The sequence below is a fragment of the Rhinopithecus bieti genome, unplaced genomic scaffold (genome assembly GCF_001698545.2).
Source record: "Rhinopithecus bieti isolate Rb0 unplaced genomic scaffold, ASM169854v2 scaffold_23881, whole genome shotgun sequence".
NCBI lineage: Eukaryota > Metazoa > Chordata > Mammalia > Primates > Cercopithecidae > Rhinopithecus > Rhinopithecus bieti.
The window spans coordinates 1,497,174-1,522,117 of NW_016811421.1; the positions used below are offsets into that span (position 1 = coordinate 1,497,174).

At 36.1% G+C, this 24,944-nt stretch overlaps 1 protein-coding gene across 11 annotated transcripts in view; it reads right to left on the minus strand.

Annotated features, from left to right (window-relative positions):
* The window catches only part of C1GALT1 (core 1 synthase, glycoprotein-N-acetylgalactosamine 3-beta-galactosyltransferase 1), an 85,875-nt gene that overhangs the window by 6,876 nt on the left and 54,055 nt on the right, over positions 1–24,944 (minus strand). For 10 of the 11 annotated variants that reach the window (XM_017893881.1, XM_017893887.1, XM_017893882.1 and 7 more), the window contains 2 exons: positions 6,105–6,341; positions 1,790–2,457 (listed from right to left, as the gene is read on the minus strand). In XM_017893881.1, coding sequence (XP_017749370.1) covers positions 1,790–2,457; positions 6,105–6,341 — 905 coding nt within the window. Of the gene's footprint in view, positions 1–1,789; positions 2,458–6,104; positions 6,342–9,733; positions 9,823–24,944 lie in introns of all 11 variants that reach the window. The other variant, XM_017893886.1, reaches the window with a different exon arrangement.

Consider the following 24,944-nt stretch of genomic DNA (forward strand, 5'->3'; position numbering starts at 1 on the left):
ATTCTTTGTTGTAGGAGGCTGTCCTATGCATTTTAGGATGTTTAGCATTTACTAGGTTTATAATGTAGTGGGTTTTTACCCATTAGATGCCAGTAGCAGCCTCCTAGCTGTAACAACCAAAAATGTCTCCAGATCTTGCCAAATGTCCTCTGGAGTCAAAATTGCCCTGGGTTGAGAATCACTGTTCCAGATGATGATTTGAAAGCATTGCCTTATGAAGATGAGTAGTAGCATGAAATCTATTATTTATATGTTAGGTCCAGAGAAAAGAAGGCATAGAGAACTAGGGACTTCCCTAAAGGCATTAGTAGTAACAGAATTGAGTCTAAAAGCTAGGTTTCATGATCCCTGGTCTCATTTAATTATCCACTGAAGCAATGCTTATAATAGTGAACATAGCAGATACGTAATTAACGCTGATAAATCTCAATGTTGTATGAAAAGGGGAAGTTGTAGAAAGATGCTTATTTAAAAATCTGAAAAAAATACTATATATTATTGATACATAAACATGTAGAAAAATATAAAACATTCATGTTAATGAGTAATATTAAATTCATGACAGTGGTTAACTCCAGGGAAGGAGGTTGGAGAGGGTACACAGGCCTCAACTATAGCATTTTTTTCTTTAAAATACTCTGAAACAAATGTAAAAGATTAATATTTGGTAAAGATGGGGCATAAGTACAATGCATATTCTGAAATATTTGTACAACTGGAATACTTCATAAAATAATGTACTTTAGATACAATTCTCAGGAATGTGAGCCAAGGCTTATTAAATGCGTACTGTGTGAAGGGCTGTACTATGTTGTAATTACAACTAAATAAGACAAGTACATTATGTCCATCTTACAAATGAGGAAACTACGTCTCAGAAGTCAGACAAATCCTGTCCATCCAAGGTCATTCGGCTATGAAGTGGGAGAGCAGGATTTGACTCTAGGTCTTTCTGAGCCTCCACTAAATCCTCCTGATGACTAGAAGGCTCTTTACCCAGATCTTCCCACAGCTTGCTCTCTAATATCACTCAGGTTTCTGCTCAAAAGTCACCTCTTTGAGAGGCCTTCCTTAATCACCCAAACCAGAGGACTCCATCCCATTCTGGGTCACTCTACATCCCCTTACTTGGCTTATTTTTCTTCAGGGCACTTACTACTAAAATCCTATTTTATCTTTATAAGTCTGCCTGTTTACTGTGTATCTCCTCATCCAGAATGTAAGGTTCACGAGAACTGGAACTTGGCTGTGATTTACTTCTACATTCTCAGTGCCTGGCATATAACCAACAGATGTTTGCTAAGTGACTACTGCTGACGTCCCTGTTCTCATCTATTTTGTTATACTGTCACTCTATTTAAAAAGACTACAAAAGAGCCGGGTGTGGTGGCTCATGCCTGTAATTCCAACACTTTGGGAAGCCGAGGCTGGTGGATCACAAGGTCAGGAGATCGAGACCATCCTGGCTAATGGTCTTGGAAACCCCATCTCTACTAAAAATACAAAAAATTAGCCAGGCGTGGTGGCAGGCACCTGTAGTCCCAGCTATTCGGGAGGCTGAGGCAGGAGAATGGTGTGAACCTGGGAGGTGGAGTTTGCAGTGAGCGGAGATGTGCCACTGCACTACAGTCTGGGAGGCAGAGTGAGACTCCGTCTCAAAAACAAAATAAATAAATAAGAAAGAGTCCTCATTATTGGTACTAAAGAAACATACACATATTAACACGTTTTTATCAACAAAATTCAGTCAGTCCAAGTATTAACATAGTAATAAAATTTCTAAACTTACCTCTACAGGAGGATAATAGTTGTAATTCCAGTACCAAAAGGTTCTAGGTAGATAACCTTTAATTAAATGGTGTTCTGGCACAAAGGGATGAAAAGTTTCTTTTCCAGTGGTATCTCTGGAATCTCCTGCTTCTACATTTATAATTTCCATGCATCTCCCCAGTGCTAAGTCTTCAATGGAGGAACTATGTGTACACTTGTCTGTTTTAAATGCATCAACAAATCTTTTCAAGGCTTCTTTGCTTAGTACATATCCTGCTCCTCCACTCATGTAGCCCTGCTTTACATAGGGCTTAAATCTTCTCCCAAAGTAAATGGGTTCTTCAGGGTTGTATTTCGAAAGAAGCCACCTCAAATTGTCTAGTATGACATATGTGTCATCATCTGCTTTCAAAAACCAATCAGCATCTTCTAAATAATGTTCATGAACATACTGAAAAGCTTTAATTGTTTTCCAGTATAGTTGATCTCTGCCTTCTTTGGTTTTCAATCCCACAGCAGGGAAGTCTTTATTTTCTTCTGAACTCATAAACAACACTTTGTTACAACGCTGGGCCCATGTAGCTTTGACATGTTTGGCCTTTTTCTCTAGGTTTTGAGGGCCGGTCATAACCCAGCAAAGAATTTTAACTTTCTGATAGAGGTTTTCAGCGATGTCTGTGTTCTCATCTATTAAACAAAACATTTTAAAAGTTATTTACATAGATGTAAAATCCAAATATTAATAAATTATTTTTATAAAGAATTTTCCTAATTTCAAAGGCCCTATTTATCCCTCTATTAGTGATTTAGCCAAAGGAAAGCAAAACTCATCCTAATGTGAACTGACATTCTGATTTATTGGTTTCACGTCAGTGTTATCCAAGATATCACTGGAGCTAATAAGAGTTGACATTATAATCTAAATTCTTCTCAAACTGTAGTTTACCAATTAAAAGGAACAGCATCACCTGGGAGCTTGTTAGACTTGCATAATCTTAGGCCCCAACCCAGATCTACTGAATCAGAATCAGCATTTTAATAAGTTTCTCCTGGTGCTTCACAGCCATGCTAAATGCTGCCTTAAATAGTCTCTGCTTGGTACTTCACAGAATAAAGCAGCTGGTTTTTAATAGATTATTGACAGAAATTTCTAACTGCTCTGAATGAGTTTCTGAAGAGCAGGAAAGACATGTTGCTGAAGTGGCAGTTCATTTTTGAAGTTCACAAGAATCAACTATAAACAGTTTCTACAAGTACCCAGAGGTGGTAAAAGTTCAAAGCACAGGAGTTGAGATTACTTCCTGATAGTAACATACCTCATTCCAAAATGTAAATTACCAATCAAAAACAGAAAAGAACAATGGTAGACATGGCAATTACAAGACTCTAGAGCAGTGCTCTTTAAACTACTGGTTTGCAAGGAAATAAGGAGCTTATACCAGAATATAAAGCAACACATTACTTTGAAAAAGGCCCACCATTAGAACCAACCAACCAAAATGTCCACTTAACTAAGCAGTGAGCTTAAAACTGATTTACATCCTAGTGTAACCTCATTATCTTGTGCAGACAAACAGTTTACAAACTGTCAGGCCAGGACCACATTTTAAGTAACACTGGTGTACAGGAAGAGCTCAATGATGAGATTCTAGATGAGTACTTCTTAAGCTATCTGTGGTGAAAGGCCAATTTTTATTTCTAATATAGGTCTATACTGTGTAAATAGGATAAAAATGAATTATAAGAAAACAAAGCTAACAGAAATATAAAACACAAGCCCTATATTTTATTTTAGCTTCAGACAAAATTACTCCAATTACAATAAAAGTTTCTGCTTACTCCCAAATAAGCAGTCATTCTTTAGTTATAGGACCAGAATGAGTCTATGAACTGACTTTCAGTAGCAATGTTCTGGGCAGTATCCTGATGAAGTATGTGCTTAAAATTAAGGTCAAACAGTAAGTTACTTAGTCCTATGAGAAATTAACAATGAAGGCATAACATACTAGTTAACCAACTGAGAGGAAATAATGCGAAAAGTTGGGTGGAACATAAAAATATTCTCATGTCCCGGCTGGGCGTGGTGGCTCATGCCTGTAATCCCAGCACTTTGCGAGGCTGAGGTGGGCGGATCACGAGGTCAGGAGTTCGAGACCAGCCTGGCCAAAATGGTGAAACCCTGTCTCTACTAAAAAAAAAAAAATACAAAAAATTAGCCGGGCGTAGTAGCAGGTGCCTGTAATCCCAGCTACTCGGGAGGCTGAGGCAGGAGAATCACTTGAACCCAGGAGGCGGAGGTTGCAGTGGGCCAAGATCCTGCCACTGCACTCCAGCCCAGGTGACAGAGTGAGACTCTGTCTCAAAAAAATAAAAAAATTATCATATCCCTCTGAATATCAAGATTCACAATCCAAAAGGACAATAGCAGACAAAATCACCCTACTTTCAGTCAGAAAGCATAGACATCTCATATCCTTGAGGAGCCCAATCTCTTAGCTATACAAATATACCAAACCTTGAATGGACAGAAATACTGAATGCAGGAATCCCCAATCTGTTTCATTTAGGCAAGACAGGTTTGTCCACTGCCGCTTGATAAATAATTTTCATTCACTAATTACTTTGTACTGGGCATGGGCTGGCAGAGGAGATGAAAAAATGAGTAAGACACATTTCCTGCTGCAGAGGAAGTCAGTCCATTCAGGGAGCCTGAACCTGACACACAAACCAATAATTGCTGACTAGTAAGACACGTTATTATAGAGGTATGAACAAAGGATTCAATGTGCTGAAGGAAAAGAAAGTAGTGGCTAATAAATCCTACAGAGCAGTACATAGGGACCTGGGTAGACAAAAAGAAAGATAACAATAAAGAGATGACACAGAAAATAGGTTATAAGTTCACCAAAAGGAATGGTGAAGTTTGGATGACTGCAGGTACATGGGTATAGCTGAAGGCTTGAATCAGAAATGCACTGTGGACTGAGAGGAAAAGATGAAAAATGGTAAAGAAGTATCATAGAATGTACTGATAAATGGAATTGGCTAGCATGTGAAGGCAATCACCTACCATGATTTCATAATTTCTGGCACTGACAGATGCTAATGAGCTATATAAAATAAAGAATAGAGGAGGAAGAGCAACTTCTAGGAGTAGGAAGGAAAAGAAGACTCAATTTACACATGCTGAGTCTGAAGGGAGTAGACAAACTTTTAGCATACCCCACATGTTGTAGGCCATTGAGCTGGACAAGTACGTATCTAATACACATGCCTATAGTGAGGCCTAGTATGGCCTACTGTTAGTAGGGAAATCTGGCTCCAGTTGATCATCTAAAGCCATGTAGCTATGCTACAGAGCAAATACACAGTGATCAAACTGTTCTGTAAGAATACAGAGCACCTGCTCAGAGCTGAATTACTGTTATATAAACAATCCCAAAATATGACATAGTATGCATGTGTTTGCTAGTTGATAAAACGGAACCAGGCTTTGAAATCTCACCCTTCAACCTCTGATTGAGAGGTCGTGAAGAAGTAATTACTACTGGGAAGAGAAGAGAAGCAACTCTGAATAGTGGACCCTCTGCATCCCAGAATTCCAATAGTTTTCAAGCTACTTATATTATTTTCTGCCAAACCACATTTTGCAGAGATCTTTGCATTGTGTTAATGTCTTCCCACAATGTCTGGAACTGGGCTTAAGACAGTAAGAAATAGATGGAAATTAAAATTATGAGGGTTGATGATGTCACACAGATAAACAGCTAAAGGACAGAAACTTGGAGATAACACTTAAGGGACACATAAATAACTCAACTGAGAAAATCTGGTTAGAGGTAGGAGGCTAGGAGAAAATGAAGTCTTTAGAACGCATCCTTGGTTTTTAACTTCCTTGTTCTTTGTGCCTCTTGAGAAAAAAAAGAGTTATATTAACTATAAAATATAAATTGAAATTTATATATACCTCAAGTTTCTCTAGGAAAATAAGACTTAAGCAAAAACTATGACCAAAACAAATAACAAAAACCAAAGACACACATATAACAAAACTGGACCTAAAAAAACATTTTCAGAAACAAATCTAATCTGAATAGTTATGCCCTTCCCCCAATCATGGTTTCTGAACCATTTCTACTTAAAAATTAATTCAAAATTAATATTCCCTAAATAAATCTGGGTTTTAGCAATTCACTTCTCTCAAGGCAAACCAAGAATTGTTATTTAGTATCTGGAATATATAGCCCATTTGAATCAACAGATACGGACAGGGATATGACAAACTTTAGACTAAAATACTGCTTATATTTACTCCTTAATAAAGTAAACCATACCTTTATGTTGGCTAGAATCTGCATTGAAGTTCATTTGTCCTTCTAGATGATTCTGTCCATTATCATCTGAATGCCTCGCATGAGGATCATTATGAAGAACATTAGGCTGGATGTCACCCTGTTCTCCCAACAAAATACTAAATAGCTGAGAACATAAAAGAAATCCTATTGCTGATCCACAGAGGAAGGTTAAAAAATTCAGCCAGGATTTAGAGGCCATTTCCCGAAAGTGTATTTCTGTAAGAACAAAAATTAGCAGGATGTTATAAAATCAAAACTAGGTATATAACAGGAGTAAAAATTCTGGTAACATTTAGCTATAATGGAAAGTTAATTTCTAACAGTATTTAGCTATTTATTATCTATGAGTTTACCCCTCTATTTGCTGCTTAAACAGCACACTATGGAAAATTCATAAAAACAGATTAGTTAATTAGTAGGATAGTCATAGTTGGGGTGGGGTATGGATAAGTATGTCAGAATTGCACACAGAATTTCCTATTCTTCCCATGAGGATCCTTTCTGGATCCAAGACTACTTGTCATGTTGTTTTTCTTTCTTTGAGGTTAACTTTGAGTACTGAAGTCTACTTCCTTTTCTTTCGTAGCAACCACCACCCATTCTCCAACCCAAAAGTTAGCAAACCCTTTCTGTAAAGAACTAGAAATGAAGTATTTTTGGCTTTTTGGGTCTCATGTGGTCTCTGTTGCATCTTTTTTTAAACAATCCTTTACAAATGTAAAAAACAGTTTTAGTTTGTGGCAGACTAGGGTCAGCACAGTTTGGGGACCATGGACCAAGCTGGCCTGCCACCTGTTTTTGTAAATGGAGTTTTATTTGAGCACACCCATGCCCATTCATTTATATATCGACTATGGCTACTTTTGCACTAAAACAGCAGAGTGAATAGCTACAATAGAAGCAATATGTCTCAAAAAACCTTACCTAGCCCTTTATAGAAAAAGTTTGCTGGCTAGGCACAGTGGCTCATGCCTGTAATCCCAGAACTTTGGGAGGCCGAGGCGGGTGGATCACTTGAAGTTAGGAGTTTGAGACCAGCCAAGACAACATGGTAAAAAATTTAGCTGGGCGTGATGGCATGCACCTGTAGTCCCAGCTACTTGGGAAGCTGAGGTGAAGAATCACTTGAACTCAGAAGGTAGAGGTTGCAGTGTACCAAGACTGCATCACTGCACTCCAGCCTGGGCGAAAGAGTGAAACTCTGTCTCAGAAAAAAAGAAAAAGTTTGCTGACCTCTGCTCTATACTGCAAGATCTTGGATGGAATCTATAATATTAACGAGATTAAGTAGGGTACCTGGGACACAGATGTGTGTTAAACTGCCCCAAAACCAAACATAAAGGCCCTTTTTAAGGGTTTAACAATTACTACATGGTGAAGTTATACATTTCTATTAAATTCCTTATAAGATTGGTCTTAACTCTAGTTTCCTATTCCTCAAGATAATTAAAAAAATAAGTTTACTAAGCATTTATTTATACCAGAAGCTGTCCATACATTATTTCATTTTAAATAAAATTTAATTTCATTTTTCATTCTCACTAAACCCATCCGCAGATGAGGAAAGATAAATTTTAAAAAAGTAATTTTAAACAGGTAACTCATATAGGTTGACACAATCAGGAGGAGCCACAGTTTGAATATAGGTCTGCGTGCTTAAAAAGCTCATGCCCAGCCAGGCATGGTGGCTCACGCCTGTAATCCTAGCAATTTGGTAGGCCAAGGCAGGCGGATCAACTGAGGTCAGGAGTTCAAGATCAGCCTCGCCAACATGGTGAAATCCCATCTCTACTAAAAATACAAAAGTTAGCCAGGCATAGTGATGCCTGCTTGTAATCCCAGCTACCTGGGAGACTGAGGCAGGAGAATCACTGGAACCTCAGAGGCAGGACTGCAGGACCGAGATCATGCCACTGTATTCCAGACCGGATGACAGAGACTCTGTCTCAAAAACAAAACAAAACAAAACAAAACAAAACAAAACAAAACAAAATCCCATGCCCTTTCCATTACATTTCTCAAACTCTTCACTTAATCACCACTAACAGCAGAGGGCAATGGGTAGTCAAAGTAGAGGTCTGGGAAATATAACCCTAAAAATCAAAATTTCTTTGAAATATTTTGTGAAAGCAAAAGGTACAAACCAACAATCACCACTACAACAATAAAAACAAAACAACTTCATATATGTCTGGAATGGCTGACTAGGTTCTTTTAGAACAACCAAGTACAATCAGAAAAACTGAACAAAATGTAAAAAATTATAAATATACATTTGAAGACATTGGTAAGATATCAAGGCAGTAAGAATTAGTAGGGCCAAAATCTGCAAGAAGAAAGGAGAGAGGCAGCCCAGACATTTGGCACAGCTCTATCCTCAAGACCACGATTGATTCTGAAAGAGAAAACAATAAGGGCAATAAAGCTAAGCAAAAATTAATGTCCAAAGTCTGCTTAGGAGAAGAGGTCCTGAGAAGCACCTATGCTCTTATCAAGGACTCTGAAAGGCTACAATCTGGGAATAAGAACAAAACAAAAATAGACTAATCTTTACAAGGGCTCAAGTCTACGTTGGAGTCATCTCAGACACTGACTGGATGATCCACCCTAGCCTCATTGCAAAAATATTCTCCTGGAGAAATATAAAATCATGAAGAACCTGAAATTATCACTACATTTTTTTTTTTTTTTTTTGGTATACAAATGGACAAAATTTTGATACACAATGTCCAAAACAATCAGGCATCAAGATGAAAATTATGGCTAAACACAAAAAAGTAGACAATAGAAACAGAGTCAAAAGACTCAAGATTTTCATATCATTAGCTTTGAAATAACTATTCTTAATAAAGTCAAGAAATTAAATGGCAAGATTAAGAAATTAGGCATAGAACAGTCACAGCTGAAGAAAAAAATAACCTAAAAAGCTAGGTCAGAAAAAAATATGCAGAATGAAGTATGGAAAACAAATGGATTGAAAAGAATTGAGCAAAAAAAAAAAAAAGAATAAAGTGAAAGGGTCTAATGTTAAATGTTAACTGGAACTTTTGAGGGAAGAGACGTATAACTCGGGAGAAGTGGTATTTAAAGAAATAATGACTGAATATTTTCCAAACTGACAGTACCAACCCTCACATTAAAAAAAAAAAAAAAATCTACAAAACCTAATAAAGATTACAAAGAAAAAGAAAACATTACCTAAGTACATCAGTCAAACTACTGAAAACCAAGGACAGAGAAAAAAACTTAAAAGGTGTAATAAGATTGACAGCTGACATTTTAACAGAAACAACAGAATCAAGACTGCAGTGAACTATTTTTAAAGTGCTAAAAGAACAGAACTACCAACCTAGCATTCTGTATCCAGCAAAATGTCCTTCAAAATAAGCCTTAAAACACGTTCAGAAAACAAAACCTAAGTGAATTTATCACTAAAAGGTCTACTCTAATACTTCAGGCAGAAAGAAAAGAATTTCACATAAAAATTCAGAGATGTAGGAAGGGAGAGAGAGTCATAAAAAGGGTATGTATGTATGTAAGTAAATCCAAATAAATATTGGCTATATAAAACCTTTTTTGAAAGTCTCACAAGATATTAGTATTATTACCATTAAAACAAATTACAAAACTGGCATCAAAAAGTGTAAGGAGGATCCACAGAGTTTAAGAGCTCTAAAGTCATTTCACTGTCCAGGAGCTGTTAAAAAAAAAAAAAAAAATACTACTTAACAATAGCCTTTAAAAGACCAAGGATGTACGACATAATCTCTACACAAACAAACAGCAAAAGAATATAATTCAAATAGAAAAAAATGAAATGGGAAAATATGCCAAATCAAGGCAATATAAAAAAATATATAAATGAGACAAATAGAAAATAGATAGTAAGGTGGTTGATTTAAAACCAAACATATCAATGATTATATTAAAAGCAAACAGACTAAAAGCTCCAATTACAAGATAAAGATTGCCAGTCAGACTCGCGAAAAACCCATCTACACGCAGCTTACAAGAGACACATATTAAATATTAAAATTTATAAAGTTGAAAGCAAAATAATAGATATACCGTACAAACAGTAATAAAAGGAAAGCTTATTGATATCACACAAAAAACTAGTAGTTACATGGCTTGTTCTCTGTGACATTCATTAAGCTCTACATTTATGATTTTACATACTTTTCCGTATTAACATTTATTTCAGTAAAATTATATACAAAACCCCTCCATGTGTCTTTTTTATCCCATTAAGTACATACTTAATATATTCATATTTGATACAAAAATATTCCAAAATCTACAAGTAAGGTTGACATGCCATGAAAACACACCACGCTTATGCTGCATTACGTATCTTATATTTCAGGCTCTCTCCTGAATTGTAATTCCAGTTTGGGAAGAACAACCCTAAGAGGAAGAGGAGAGGTGAAGGAACAGCACAGTGTAAGGAAAGTTGCTCAGTATTTTGAGATGTAAATTAACCATCTGAAACTATCAGATATTGTTTACACCTTTTGCTCTATCTTAACTGTACCTTCAAGTTCAGAAAGGTAGACCTTCATGGATGATGAGTACATAGCCCCACTCAACAATCCCTCCTCCACCCCCAATCAAATTTCCCACAGGAAAAGCAAAAACAAGTTTACCATGTCTTTCTGCTGTTTTCTCTGATGAGGGTCTCAAATCCTCCCTACTGCCCCCTTTCCCTCATTCAGATTGGCCATTAGTGAAATCTTTATGTGCAAAAGATACAATAAAACATATCCCTCCTGTCTCAAGTGATTGTTTTGAAATTCTAAATATCTCGATTGTTTGAGGCCCAGTTCATTTAGACCTTGCTCTAACCAGAAATCTTGGTTTGAAATTTCATTCAAACAGCCAGAGAACTGATTATTCAAGTATCTGTTTGATATTATACAAGTCCTTCCTTTAGCAGTATACATGATCAAGACAATCTACAATAGAGGTATGTGATGTGAAAGTACCATGAATCGAAAACATGAAGCCAAGAGAAGTAAATGAAAAGTGTTACCACTCTTAATTTATTATGAAGAAAGACTAGCAGAATACGATTGAAGCAGTGAACCTGGAGGAAGACTTCTAAGGTAACATTAGCAGATTCTGAGGTGTCACTCTCTACATCCTCTGATTCTCTCACTAACACTTTGCCTTACAGCACACTGATCTTGATTTTCCATTGTTTTTTGTCCTAGCTGTGATTTTGCCTTAATGCCATATATAGCCACTTCACCATCTCAGAAAGGAACAAGGACAATGATATTTTCACTGCTGCAGAGTCTACCGCTCCTGGCACTGGAGAAGAAAGCAGTAGTCCCAATGCCATTCAGTACCACTTAGGCAGAAAGCACTGTGATTGAGAAGAGGAAGGACTGCAGGACCAGAGAAAATCCCTATTTCTATCATCATAGTGGATATCCGAAGTTAAAGAAGTGCTAATCCAGCTCTATCAACTATGAATATTAACATGCTACTCAATCATTTTCCAAGGACATGTTGAGCTTCAGAACAAGCCTACTTCTCTAGCACAAAAAAAGTTACTGTTTGTGGAAAGCTAGTGAAGCACTTATAGACAGAGATTTTCTTAGTTGAAGAGGCACTTTTTAAGCAAGGCATAAGGCATCTACCGTGGAGTGAGTGGAGGGAAAATTGACTTCTTGGTGTTACATAATTTGTTTTTAACTTTAAAATGTGTTGTGATGCTGTCTGATGCCTGTCATACTCTCTTACTCTTCTCCCCCAGAGTATCAGCACACTCAGAATGTGTTGGCTCCTCTTGTGTTGTGTTTACCACATTCCCTTCCAATTTAAAGAACTCCTGCCTTATGACTAAAAAACGGTAAACTACCTTTTGTTTTTCCTTCTCCTGGGATAAAATAGCCATCTCATGGGGGTAGAATGCTCCCCAAACCTGACTCGGATTTTTGGCAAAAATCATGTCCACAAGAGTGTTGAGGTAGACTAGCCTGGAAAAAAGACATAGCTGAACCACACTGCACATTATGAGGGCTTAAATACGTATTTCTTTGAATTGGGTGGGGGAAGTTCTTTATGCCAAGTGCTTCCAAACGTGATGTGTAATCAGAGTCACTTGAGAATACTTTAAAAGTACAGATTTCCAGGCTTGACAACTGAGGTTTCAGATACAAAAGAACTGCTGGGACAACTAAAATTTATATTTTAATTTTATTTTTAAAAGGACAGCTTTGTGTTATTCATTGTTAAAAAAGCATTTAGAAGGAAGAAATCATCACAAGTCCTACTGCCCAGAAACAACAATCATTAATATTTTGTGATTATCATGACAAGTTTATCTCTAGGAATAACAAAAATAGGAGAGCTAATTACAGTTAACATTTGAGCCCTGTACTAAGAGCATCTGTAAACTATAAAGTATGGACTAGTATTCCCATTTACAGATGAATTCAGACACAGAGAGATTAGCAAACTTGCCAGAGTCACACTAGCAATCTGAATGAAGAATTCAGACTCTCAACCACTTTGCTATTATGTCTTAGTCCATTTTCTGGTATTTGTAACAGAACAACTGAAACTGGGTAATTTATAAAGAGAAAGAATTTATTTCTTACAGTTATGGCGGCTAGGAAGTCCAAGGCCAAAGGGGGCACATCTGATAAGAGCCTTCTTGCTGTTGGGGACTCTTCTCTGAAGAGTCTTGAGGTGGCACAGAGCATCACATGGCATGAGGGGTACTCATGCTAACATGTTAGCTGAGCTTTGTTTCTCTTCCCTTTATAAAGCCAACAGTTCCCTTCCCATGATAACCCATTAAGTTATTAACCTATTAATGGATTAAACCATTCATGAGGGCAGAGGTCTGTATCACAAACCAATCACTTCCTTAAAGGCCCTACCTATTAATATTGCCAAACTGGGAATTAAATTTCAACATGAGTTTTACAGAAGACAAATATTCAAACCATAGCACTACAGTTTTACAGAATGGGAATTATATTAGTCATCTCGTTTTTGAAGATTTAACATATTAGATTTATTTGAATTTATAGGAAATAAAGGAAAGGAAATGAATCTAAAAAATCTGAATGTCACCTAGACATTTGTAATATGACCCCCATCCTCTAAAGGATCCCTCTAAAACTAAAGTTTACAAAGAAACAGAAAGGAGCGGGAGGGCTCTTATTAGTTAAATAAGCTCAATTTCAGGCAGTATCTATTGACTTCTTGCTGTGAAATGTGGAAATCAGCATGAATACACACATGTACAAATATATATACACATATACATACACTCCCTCTGCCACAACCAATTTTTTCTAACTGTTTTATTTGGTAAAATGTACATAGTTTATATGAATTATGAACTGTAATTCCATGACTGCTTAATCCTGGATCTACATTAAACTAGATTCCATGCTCACCAAGAGTCACAGCTCCTCTAAATTTGAGTTTTTCATTAATATCATGTTTTTGTCAGCTGGGTTTCAGCAAGTAGTTTTTTTAATGGTGCTAATCAGTGCTATATCTGAAATTCTTGCAGGCCTCAGAATCTCTGCTATTATACAAACTTTCTTCTACCTAAGAACTTTGTAAATATTACTTCATGGTCTTCCTACCTGGGTGCCAGAGAATTCTGAGGGTAGAGCCTTTATCCTCTTCTCTTATGCATGGTTTTCAGCTACTCCACCAGTTCAAGAATATTCTTTCACCAAGATTTTAATGCCCTTTACCATGAGGGCATGTCTTCCCCCTTTCAGGCTTTCAGGAAGTCAATGTAATTCACAATAAAGTCCCTGAAATTCTAGTTTTTTTTTTTTTTTTTTAAATTTTAACACTTTATACCACATTTTGCAAAGGTGACAATCAGGTACTTCTAATTTTGCTCTGGATTATGATATTCATTTACTGCATTTACATATTCAAAATATATTCCCTCTTCTAACCATATTAAAATAATTTTTGATACATCTTTATATTTTCCCAAAAGATTTTCCTTATGAAAGTGATATAAATCTTACGGTCACACACCTTACATTTACCAATATAGTACATGTGAGGTACCATGTTAGGAATTTTTATGTTTTTTCTGATCCTCACAGCAACCTGAAAACTTGACAGCAGTATCCCCTTCATATTACAGATGAAAAAACTGAGTATGAGAAAGCTTAATTAAATTGACCCAAACCAGCCAATCAACATGGTACTGGAATTTTCACCCCCATTTCATTTAACGTTCACTAGTTTTTCCACTACACCACTCTCTCACCTATAGCTGTCTATTAACTTTCCATATCCTTTCCCTTTCTCTCTAAAATTATCTTTAAATGGAATACTTAAAAGGTTACGTCATCAGTAGGTCCAACAAGAAACCACCTTTGCTCTATTTATAAATCTTGAGGTGAAAATAAGATATTGAAAAGTCACGGGCTCTAAGAATGGACTGGGAGGGTTTTAATGTTTGCTGAGAGATTGGAACTGGTTTCAGACTAAACGTTCATGCCTCTGCTCTTTAATCTTGCCATTAAAAAACTCAAATGTTTCTCTATATAAATTCTTAAGCAAACACACTGCTAAACACACTGCTTAATCCATACAATGTTTTCAATATACTTTTCCATAAACAAAAATAAATGTATTAAGTAGAATTTTACTTGCAATAAACCCTCTATAGATTTCTTCTAATTTTAGGGAATATTTATTAATTGTGTTTCTTCCAATTCCTGGTTATAAGCAGAGGTAAGCTGCCAAGCTGAGATCTAAGTTTTAAAGCTCAAAAATTATTTACAAATATAGAGCACTATGCTATATACTGGGAAAAGCAAAAAGCAAGTACCTTTCCCTGCTTTCCTGGAGTTTAGTCTTGCTAATGATACAAGAAAGTAAAAACAGCAAAGAAACAGTTCGGAAATAATAGAGCAGCACAGCGAAAGCAGTGCTAAGAGGAAAACTTATAGCACTAACTGTTTACATTAAAACAGAGAGAAACAAATTGATTAAGCTTCTACCTCAAGACTCAACAAAAACAGCAACATAAACCCAAAGCAAGAAGGAATTAAATAAGAGCAGAAATTAATAAAATTTAAAATAGACATTAAGTGAACTAACACAGGAACAGAAAACCTTATTAGTTTTCACTTGTAAGTGGTAACTAAACACAGAGTACATATGGACACAAAGAAGGGAATAACAGACACCAGAAACTACCTGAGACTGAAGGGAGGGAAGAGGGTGAGGACTGAAAAACTATCTACTGGGGACTATGCTTAAATATATCAAACCCCCATGACACACAATTTATCTCTGTAACAAACCTGTATATGTACCCCTGAACGTAAAATAAAAGTTAAAAAAAAAAAATAATAAACAAAGAGCTGGTTCTACTACTACCCTTCTCAGAAATACAGAAACAAAATACTTAAAAGTATGAATTAGCATGTTAAGTACTAACAGTTAATGAAGTATTAGTATTTAACAAAGTATTAGTAAATAGAATTCAGCATTATATAAAAAGAATTATGAACAAGTAGAGTTTATTCTGAGTATGTAAGAATGGCTCAATATTTTAAAATCAACACGATTCATCCTACTAACCAACTAAAAGGAAAATCACACAAATGAAAAGATGCAAAAAAAATACTTGACAAAATCCAATGCTCATGACAAATAATTCTCAGAAAAACAAACAAGGAATTTCTTTAACTTGATAAAGAACATGTATCAAAAACTAACAGCTAATGCTACACTTAATGGTAAAAGACTGAATGTTTTCAAGTTAAGATCATGAACAAGGACAGGATGTCCACTCTCATCACTCTTATCCAATATAGTACTGGAAATTCTAGCCAGTATAATAAAGGAAAAAAATAAAGAGAATGAAAAGGCATATAGATTGTAATGGAAAAAATGAAATCATCACTATTTGCAGATTTGTAGATAACGTGACTGTCTGTGAAGAAAATCTCAAGGATTTTGTGAAAAGAAAAATGCTAGAAAGAGTAAATTTAGCAAGGTTACAGGATATAAAATACACTTGCCAAAATAAATTGTATTTCTATATACTAATAATGAACACAAGGACACTAAAAGTAATACAATGCCATTTACAACTGCTCAAAAAAAACATGAATTATGTGTAAAGCTAAAAGAACACGTATACGACTTGTATGATAAAAGCTAAATAATGCTGATGAAGAAAATCAAATAAGATCTGAATAAATGAGGATTCATACTGCATTCATGGAATTAAAAATTCAACTTAGCAAGGAGGTCAGGTCTCCCCAAATTGACATGCATGCTTAATGCAATTTCTACTGAAGTTCTAGCAGGATTTTTTTTGTAGAGACAGACAAGATTATTCTAAAATTTGTAGGTTAAGGCAAAAGAACTAGAACAGCTACAATTTTGAAAAATGAGAAAAAGCAGAGGAATAAGTCACCTGAGTTCAAGACATCACATGGCTATAGAAATCAAGACCTTCTAGTTCTAGTAGATAGACACATGGATCAATGGAGCAGAACAGAAAACCCAGAAACAGACCCACATACATGTGCTCAACTGATTTTTGACAAAGGTACAAAAAAGCAAGTGATGGAGCAAAGACAGCCTTTTCAACAAATGATGGTGGACATTCCTAGGCAAAAAATAAACCTAGACCAAAGTCTCACACCTGAGACAAAAATTAACTCAAAATGATCATAAACTTAAATGTTAAAACATGCAAGTATGAAACTTTTAAGAAAAACAAAACCTTTGGTATTTAGAGCTAGGAAAAGAGCTCTTCTTAGACTTAGAACCAAAAGCACAATTTATACATGGGAAAAAGTGATATTAAACTTTACCAAAATTAAATATCTTGCTCTGTGAAAGACCCTACTAACAGAATGGACAAACTACAGACTGGAAGAAAATATTTGCAAAGTACATGTCTTAGATAATTTTCAGCTGCTGTAATAGAATACCACAAACACGGTAATTTATGGAGAACAGAAGTTTATTTGGCTCACAGTTTTGGAGGCTGGGAAGTTCAAGAGCATGGCACTGGCACCTGGTGAGGGTCATCCCATGGTGGAAGGCATCACATGGCAAGGAATTGTTCACAAGACAGAGAGAAAAACAGGGCCAAACATCCTTCCTATCAAGAGCCTACTCCTGTGATAATGGCATTAATCCATTCATGAGGGCAGAGCCTTAACGACCTAATCACCTATTAAAGGTCCTACCTCTTAATACTGTTACAAAGACAATTAAATTTCAACATGAGTTTTGGAGGGAATATTCAAACCATAGCAACACATATCTGAAAAAGAATTCACTTCTGAAGTATATAAAGAACTCTTGCCCAGGCACCCAGTGGCTCACACCTGTAATCCCAGCACTCTGGGAGCCTGAGTAGGGTAGATCACGAGGTCAGGAGTTCAAGACCAGCCTGACCAACGTGGTAAAACCCCGTGTCTACTTAAAAACACAAAAAAATATTAGCCAGGCGTGGTGGCGCTCGCCTGTAATCCCAGCTACTCAGGAGGCTAAAGCAGTAGAATCACTTGAACCTGGAAGGCAAGGGTTGCAGTGAGCGGAGATCGCACCACTGCACTCCAGCCTGGGCGAGAGTGTGAGACTCCGTCTCAAAAAAACAAAAAACAAAACTCTCAAAAGCAAAAAACCAAGAACAAACAAGAAAAAACAATGCAATAAAAAATGGGCAAAAGACATTTCACCAAAGATTTGTAGATGACAAGTAAGAGCATGAAAACATTCAACATCATTCATTATTAGGAAAATGCAAACTAAAACTACAAGATTCTTCTACACACCTATAAAGATGGCTAAAATTTAAAAAACAGTGACACCACCAAATGTTGGTCGGGATGTAGAGAAACTCAATTACTATACATTGCCAGTTGGACTATAAAACAGTGTCAAGCTACTATGGATCAAAGATAACTATGCAGAGAAAAATATGTTCTAAACCATTAAACAAACCCAATTTGTTAACTTAGACACAATTCATCTTGACAAAATGGGGACTATACCAAACAAATCTGAATGATTCGCCCCAGTCTGGTAAAGTTTCCCACCCCACACACCCCAATCTCCTGGAGTCTTTTTAAAAAATCACAGAAAAGATGAAGACAAATCTCTACTTGCACTTGTCCCAGGTCCCAGATCTCCTATTTACCTCTCTCAGGCAGTTAAATGTCTAGACAGTGACTATCAACCAGCAGCAGCATAAAACTCCAGCTAAACTTTAAAGGGAATGATCCAAACGATGTATAGAACAATTGCCTGTATGTGGAAAGAAGTAAAAAAGATTTCCATCCATGCATTTCTTAAGATTAGCTAGAACTGATTCTATTTAAAAAACAAATAGAAATGTATCGACCCTACATAAAAACCTTGCAGTGGAAAACAAAAAAGGAACACAGGATACAAAACAGAGGTGAAAGACACAGTTCTGAGTATTTATTCCATATAAAATAAGGAAGTCATAAACTATACAGAACTGTTTTGTACACATTTAGGAATTCAAGAGATTAAAGAAATTATAGAGAAGTTGACAGATATGAAAGACAGGCAATGGAGAGCCAACAGAGAGATAACTTATATTGAAAAAAAGAATAGAATAGGAAAAAAGTCTAAGACATAATAAAAGAAAATGCACGGAAATGAAGGCCATATATCTGAATATTTAAAGGCCTCTTATAAGAACCAGAAAAATGCAATATATACACAGATCAGTATTTAAAAACATCCTGACCTTTATTCTTAAACTCTTTAAGTATCCAGGAAAAAAAGCAAGCAAGGCAAAGGAAAAGTATTAGGCAGAACTACAAAGGAAAAACAGGCAGCTTTCTCTGTATCATTATATGGCAAAAGAAATGCTGTAAAAACTGAAGTTTTGAATGGAAAACATATGCTCACAGTCTCAGATAATTATCAAGTTGTCATTCAATAATCAAAATAATAGGAAGACATTTTCAAATATGTACGGACTCAGGACCCATATACCCTTGATATATTAGCTAAAGATATAACTCAGCAAGGTATCTAAATTGAAGAAACGAAATGAAATGAAACACCAGCCCGGGCAACATGGCGAAACCCTGTTTCTACCAGAAATAAAAAAAATTAGCCAGGTGTGGCAGTGCACGCCTGTGGTCCCAGCTACTTGGTAGGCTAAGGTGGGAGGACTGCTGGAGTCTGGGAGGTGGAGGTTGCTGTGAGATCAAGCCACCGCACTCCAACCTGGGTGACAAAGTGACACCTGGTCTCAAAAACAAAAAACAAAACAAAAAACAAAACCCATAAAACTCACAAATGGAGAAATCATACAATGAAAGGCTTGGCAAAAGACATGCAATCTCTTCCGATATAAACTAAATCTGTGTGTGGCCAGGTTCACACCTATGATTCTAGCACTTTGGGAGGCTGAAGTGGGGGAATCACTTGAGGTCAGGAGTTCCAAACTAGACTGGCCAACATGGACAAACCCCATTTCTACTAAAAATATTTTTAAAAATAAGCTGGGCATGATGGCAGGTGCCTGTGCTCCCAGCTACTGGGGACGCTGAGGCAGGAGAATTGCTTGAACCTGGGAGGCAGAGGTTGCAGTGAGCCAAGATCGCACCACTGTACTCCAGCCTGGGTAACAGAGCAAGACTCCATCTCCAAAAAAAGAAAAACCTGTGTGTGGTAATTATGCAACAGAGCAGAAATGTTATTATCCCAGAAAGAAAAACTTCATAATATAAAACGATACTAATTTATGTTATAGTTAGGCAAAAATGGCATTATGTTGCCAACTGAAATGAAGTGGGGGATAGGAGAGAATGTGCTTGTAAGAAGTATGTGTTCTAATTTCATCACGTAAGTAACTCAGTTGTCATTTTTTTAAAAAAAATGCTTAACTACAAAAATCTTCACACATGCATAAAACAAACAAAAAAAACCTCGCATACCTGTCATACAGATTCAATTATAATAAAAAATTTGGCATATTTACTTTATTCTTTCTTCAAATGATTAGTTTTATATGCAAATCTTAGACATAAAGTCATCTCATTTCTACATACTTCTGTAAACCTCTCTGAAAATGTCAACATTTTCTTAAAAGCTACAATGCCATTACTAAATGCCTAACAAATTAGCAATAATTATTTGGAATCATCTAACCCAGAGTCTGTAATCAAATTTCCCCAACTGTCTTCTGTAATCAAACTGTCTCAATTAGCACACACAACTTTTCGCAGTTGGTTTGTTCAAATCAGAATTCAAATAGTATTCATGTTCACAGATAAAATGAAAAAATAACACTTTGTATAATAGCTATTAAACATAAAAACCTCAATGAAACACACATTTCTATTTAAAAGAAAGCTAATTATCAAACCTGGCTCAATATACACAACCTAACAGACAACCACAGAAAAAATAAAACATGTTGTCAAAGAGCCAGACTTCAAAAAGGTCCTGACTTTCCTAAAGTCTCTCAATCTTCCAAAAAACAATTTTTGGACTACATAAATCATTCCAGAAAATTAAGGAGCAGAAATTAACCAATTCCTCTTTAATATAAAAGTTTGATGACATTATCTAACAGAACCCAAAGAACAGAATAGAAAACTTCAGTCTGATTTCACTCCAAACTATTACATTATTAAAGAGAATGCTGTGCAATTAGTAGTAGTTATTGTACGTTGGGTCTTTTGGCAGTAAGCTCTAAGATGATGCACTTGTGTCAAAGTGATTTATTAGAAAATATTCTGTGGAAAAACTTGTAGGGAAACAGGACAGGAAAGGGAAGGAAGCTAAGCAAGGGTAAGACACCAAGGAAGGTCCCATAGAGGGTAATTTTAGCTCAGTCCCTCAGGGTAGCTCTGGTGTTAATGTAGGTCACACCTCAGAGTTTACTCATATCATTAGTCATTGGTTAAGGGCTGTCCTCAGGAAGCAAAATTTCCAGACACTTCCACAGCAGGTACATTGGCAAAACAGGCTCTGGCATGGTGAGACTGGCCTTGCAACAAGCCTTAGGAGCTAGATGTTGAGACTCAGCACACACTAGGAGTCTGAGAGCAGGAAGGAAACAGGCCTATGGAGAGAGCACTGGCATCACCTGCTACAGTAATTTTAGGATACAGAAACTTAAAAACTACTTTGTTTGGATTTGCATTATGGAACTCCTAAGAGGTTGAGCAACAAATCACTCCAGTTGGATCATCCTACAGTTAAAAAACCCCTGGTGATTAGTCCCAACAACTTGTACAGATATTTCAATTAGTTTTTTATTAGCTAGTCTAAATTATCAACACCAGTTAAGAATCACCAGACATTTTAAGGTATGGCTCTGATAAGAAAGAAAAGACAAACACAGTCACATTTAAATCAACTTGGTAGAGATTATGCAATGAGATGAAAACTTAAACAAAATACCACCATTAATATCTTGAGAGAAAAGATGCCACACCATTGTATTCATGAAGAACACAATATCAGTTTTTAAATATCAGAAGACAAAAGACTCCTAAACATTAAAATATAAGAAAATTGAAAACCTCAAATAGAACAGCTGTAAATCAGATAAAGAAATCTACCTGAAAGTAAGCAACGTTAAAAGACAAGAAAGACAAGGTGATGGAAAATAAGAAAAAAAATTGTGAAAACGAAAAATCACTTTAGAGGTCCAGATAGAAGAGGAAATCATTAACTCACTATTTCAAAGACATTTACATTTTCACACTGAAAGGATCCAATGATACCCAGCACAATAAATAAAAACAGACCCATAAAGACATATCATGAAATCTCAGAACGGGTGGGTCAAATAAGCCATCCTGCAAACTTTGAGAGAGGAACAAAAGGTCACATACAAGAGACCAGAAAATAAGTGGTTCTGAACTTTTGCACAACATTGAAAGCTAAAAAGCAGTAGAGAAACTCCTTTGAAATTCTGAGGAAAAATAATTTTCAACCTATAATTTTATACCTAAACTATCCAACAAGTGTGAGGGAAGAATAAAGATACTTTTGGGCCAGGCACGGTGGCTCATGCCTGTAATCCTAGCACTTTGGGAGGCCAAGGCATGCGGATCACAAGGTCAAGAGATCAAGACCATCCTGGCCAACATGGTGAAACCCTGTCTCTACTAAAAATACAAAAATTAGCTGGGTGTGGTGGTGCATGCCTGTAGTTCCAGCTACTGGGGAGGGTGAGGCAGAAGAATTGTTTGAACCCAGGAGGTGCAGGTTGCAGTGAGCCGAGATCTCACCAGTGCACACTCCAGCCTGGTGACAGAGCGAGACTCCATCTCAAAAAAAAAAAAAAAAAAAAAAAAAAAAAAGAAGAGAATAAAGATACTTTAAAGACATGACAGATTTTTGTTTAGATCAATGCTCAGCATATATCATATTTTAAGCACCAGTAGGACACGATGTAGAAATGTTGAGCGAGCTGTTGAGATACAGGTCTGGAGACTGGAGAAGTTTCAGATTTGGTCACTGATATATTTGAAATTACCAATTAAAAAGAACAGTCAAATCTAAAATATAATATAGCAAATAAAAACAGTAACACTGAGTAATTATTCATTGCAAAGGATATTTTTTTCTAAGTGCCTTAAATTAATTTACCATAACTTTCTCACAACCCTACGCTGGCTAACCAGAGGTTGTGTAAATTCCTATTAAATTTTAATGGCTTGCTATATGGCCTGCTTCTATAAAAAAACTCAAAGACAAGATTCTTTTTAGCACACTCCCTCTTTTTACTCAGCCACTCAACTCTTAATCTAAGAAAATCTTAATAAAAATAAAAAGCATATCTGAGTAGTGCCTGTACATAATAAGCTTCCAAGTATGTGCTAAAGAAAAAAGATTTAATACCCCAATCAGAATCAATACAAGGTAAAATTATGTAAATTAAGATATACCCACTTAAGTAGTATTATACAATCTGCTAATTTTTTGAGATTACGTTTTATGAAAACAATAAGTGAACACAAATATTTTATATATCAATAATTTTATATACAATTTATACAAAATTTTATAGACAATGTTATTCAATTATGTACTTAAAAAAGTGGATACTAAAAAAAAACTAGAAGAAAATTAACCAAAATATTAAAAGCTTCTAATATTTTCAACTGGATTTAAGCGCACCTAAGATATTTTCTAAATTGAGTTTAATGAATATGTATTTCTTTGAGCAGCACTCAAAAATTAATCTTAGGATCCCTTTAAACTCTTAGTGAGGACCTCCAAATAGTTTTTATTTATGTAGGTTTTATCTATTGATCAGATTTTATTAGAAATTGAAACTGAAAACTTTTAAGGCTTTATTTTTTTCAGAGTAGTTTTAGATTCACAACAAAACTGAGAGGACGGAGAACAGAGATTTCCCAATACTCTCTGCCTCAACACATGCCTAGCTTCCTGTATCAACATTCCTCACCAGAGCGTACATTTGTTACAACTGATAAAGCTACACTGACACATCACCCAAAGTCTACAGTTTAGATTAGGGTTCACTTTCAGTGGTGGTGTACATTCTATGGGTTTGGACAAATGTACAATGACACATATCTCTCATTACAGTATCATAGAATATTTTCATTCTTCTAAAAGCCTATGTGTAAACTATTCAAAATAGTAATGTTAAACCCTCTACCTGTTAACACAAATAATGTATTTTATGAAAAATAACTATTTCCTTTTAAAATGAGAAAAGTGGCACTGCTTTAAATGTCTACAAATCTTAGTAACTGGCTTAATAGAAAACAGCTGGATCTTGAATTCCATGTCTCCTTCTGCATTTAATTTGTTGCAATGTCATATACCATGTAGCTTCTTAAAAACGTGACTGTACATTTGTGACAGAATGAAAGAGAAATGCAAATAACATCTTGATATCAGTCTAGTTTTGACTTTATGGACCTCCTGAAAAGATCTGAGAGATCTCAGTTTCCCCAGACCATACTTTGAGAATTGATGCATTATTTTGATCAAAATTTTCTTCCTCCAAAAATATTGAATGGTGGCTGGTAGCCTGCTGGATTTTGAAATAAACAGGATGGAGGCTTGAGAGTTCTCTGATTTCTGGGTGACTAGAACTCAAACGGGAACATGCTATATTCAATCTTCATTTTCTGTACAATGAAAGACAATGTTTAAAGCAGGGAAGCAAAGCTTTCAGTGCTCTTTCCACTTGGTTCAGATTCAATTCTCTTTAAGTATAACCAGGTTTGGAAATCCCAGTCTGAGTGTTAGCTACTAAGGAGTATCCACAAAAGGAAACCTGTATGGTATTCTTTTCCTTCCTCCCTCACTTCATTTTGATATCATCAAGTAGTATAACACTAACTTTGGGTATCATAGAAAACATTGAGGATGCACAAAATATTTGTGTACTCATAGAAGAGTAACACAAAGTCACTCTTACAGTTTGATCTTTGAACCTAAAATGGGTGGGAACATTCTTTAAAAACAGAAACACAGGGCCAGCACGGTGGCTCACGCCTGTAATCCCAGCTCTTTGGGAGGCTGAGGCTGGCGCTGGATCACGAGGGTCAGGAGATGGAGACCATCCTGGTTAACACGGTGAAACCCTATCTCTGCTAAAAAAAAAAAAAAAAATACAAAAAAAATACAAAAAATTAGCCGGGTGTGGTGGCGGGCGCCTGTAGTCCCAGCTACTCGGGAGGCTGAGGCAGGAGAATGGCATGAACCCAGGAGGTGGAGCTTGCAGTGAGCCGAGATCGTGCCACTGCACTCCAGCCCGGGCAACACAGCAAGACTCTGTCTCAAAAAAAAAAAAAAAAAAAAAAA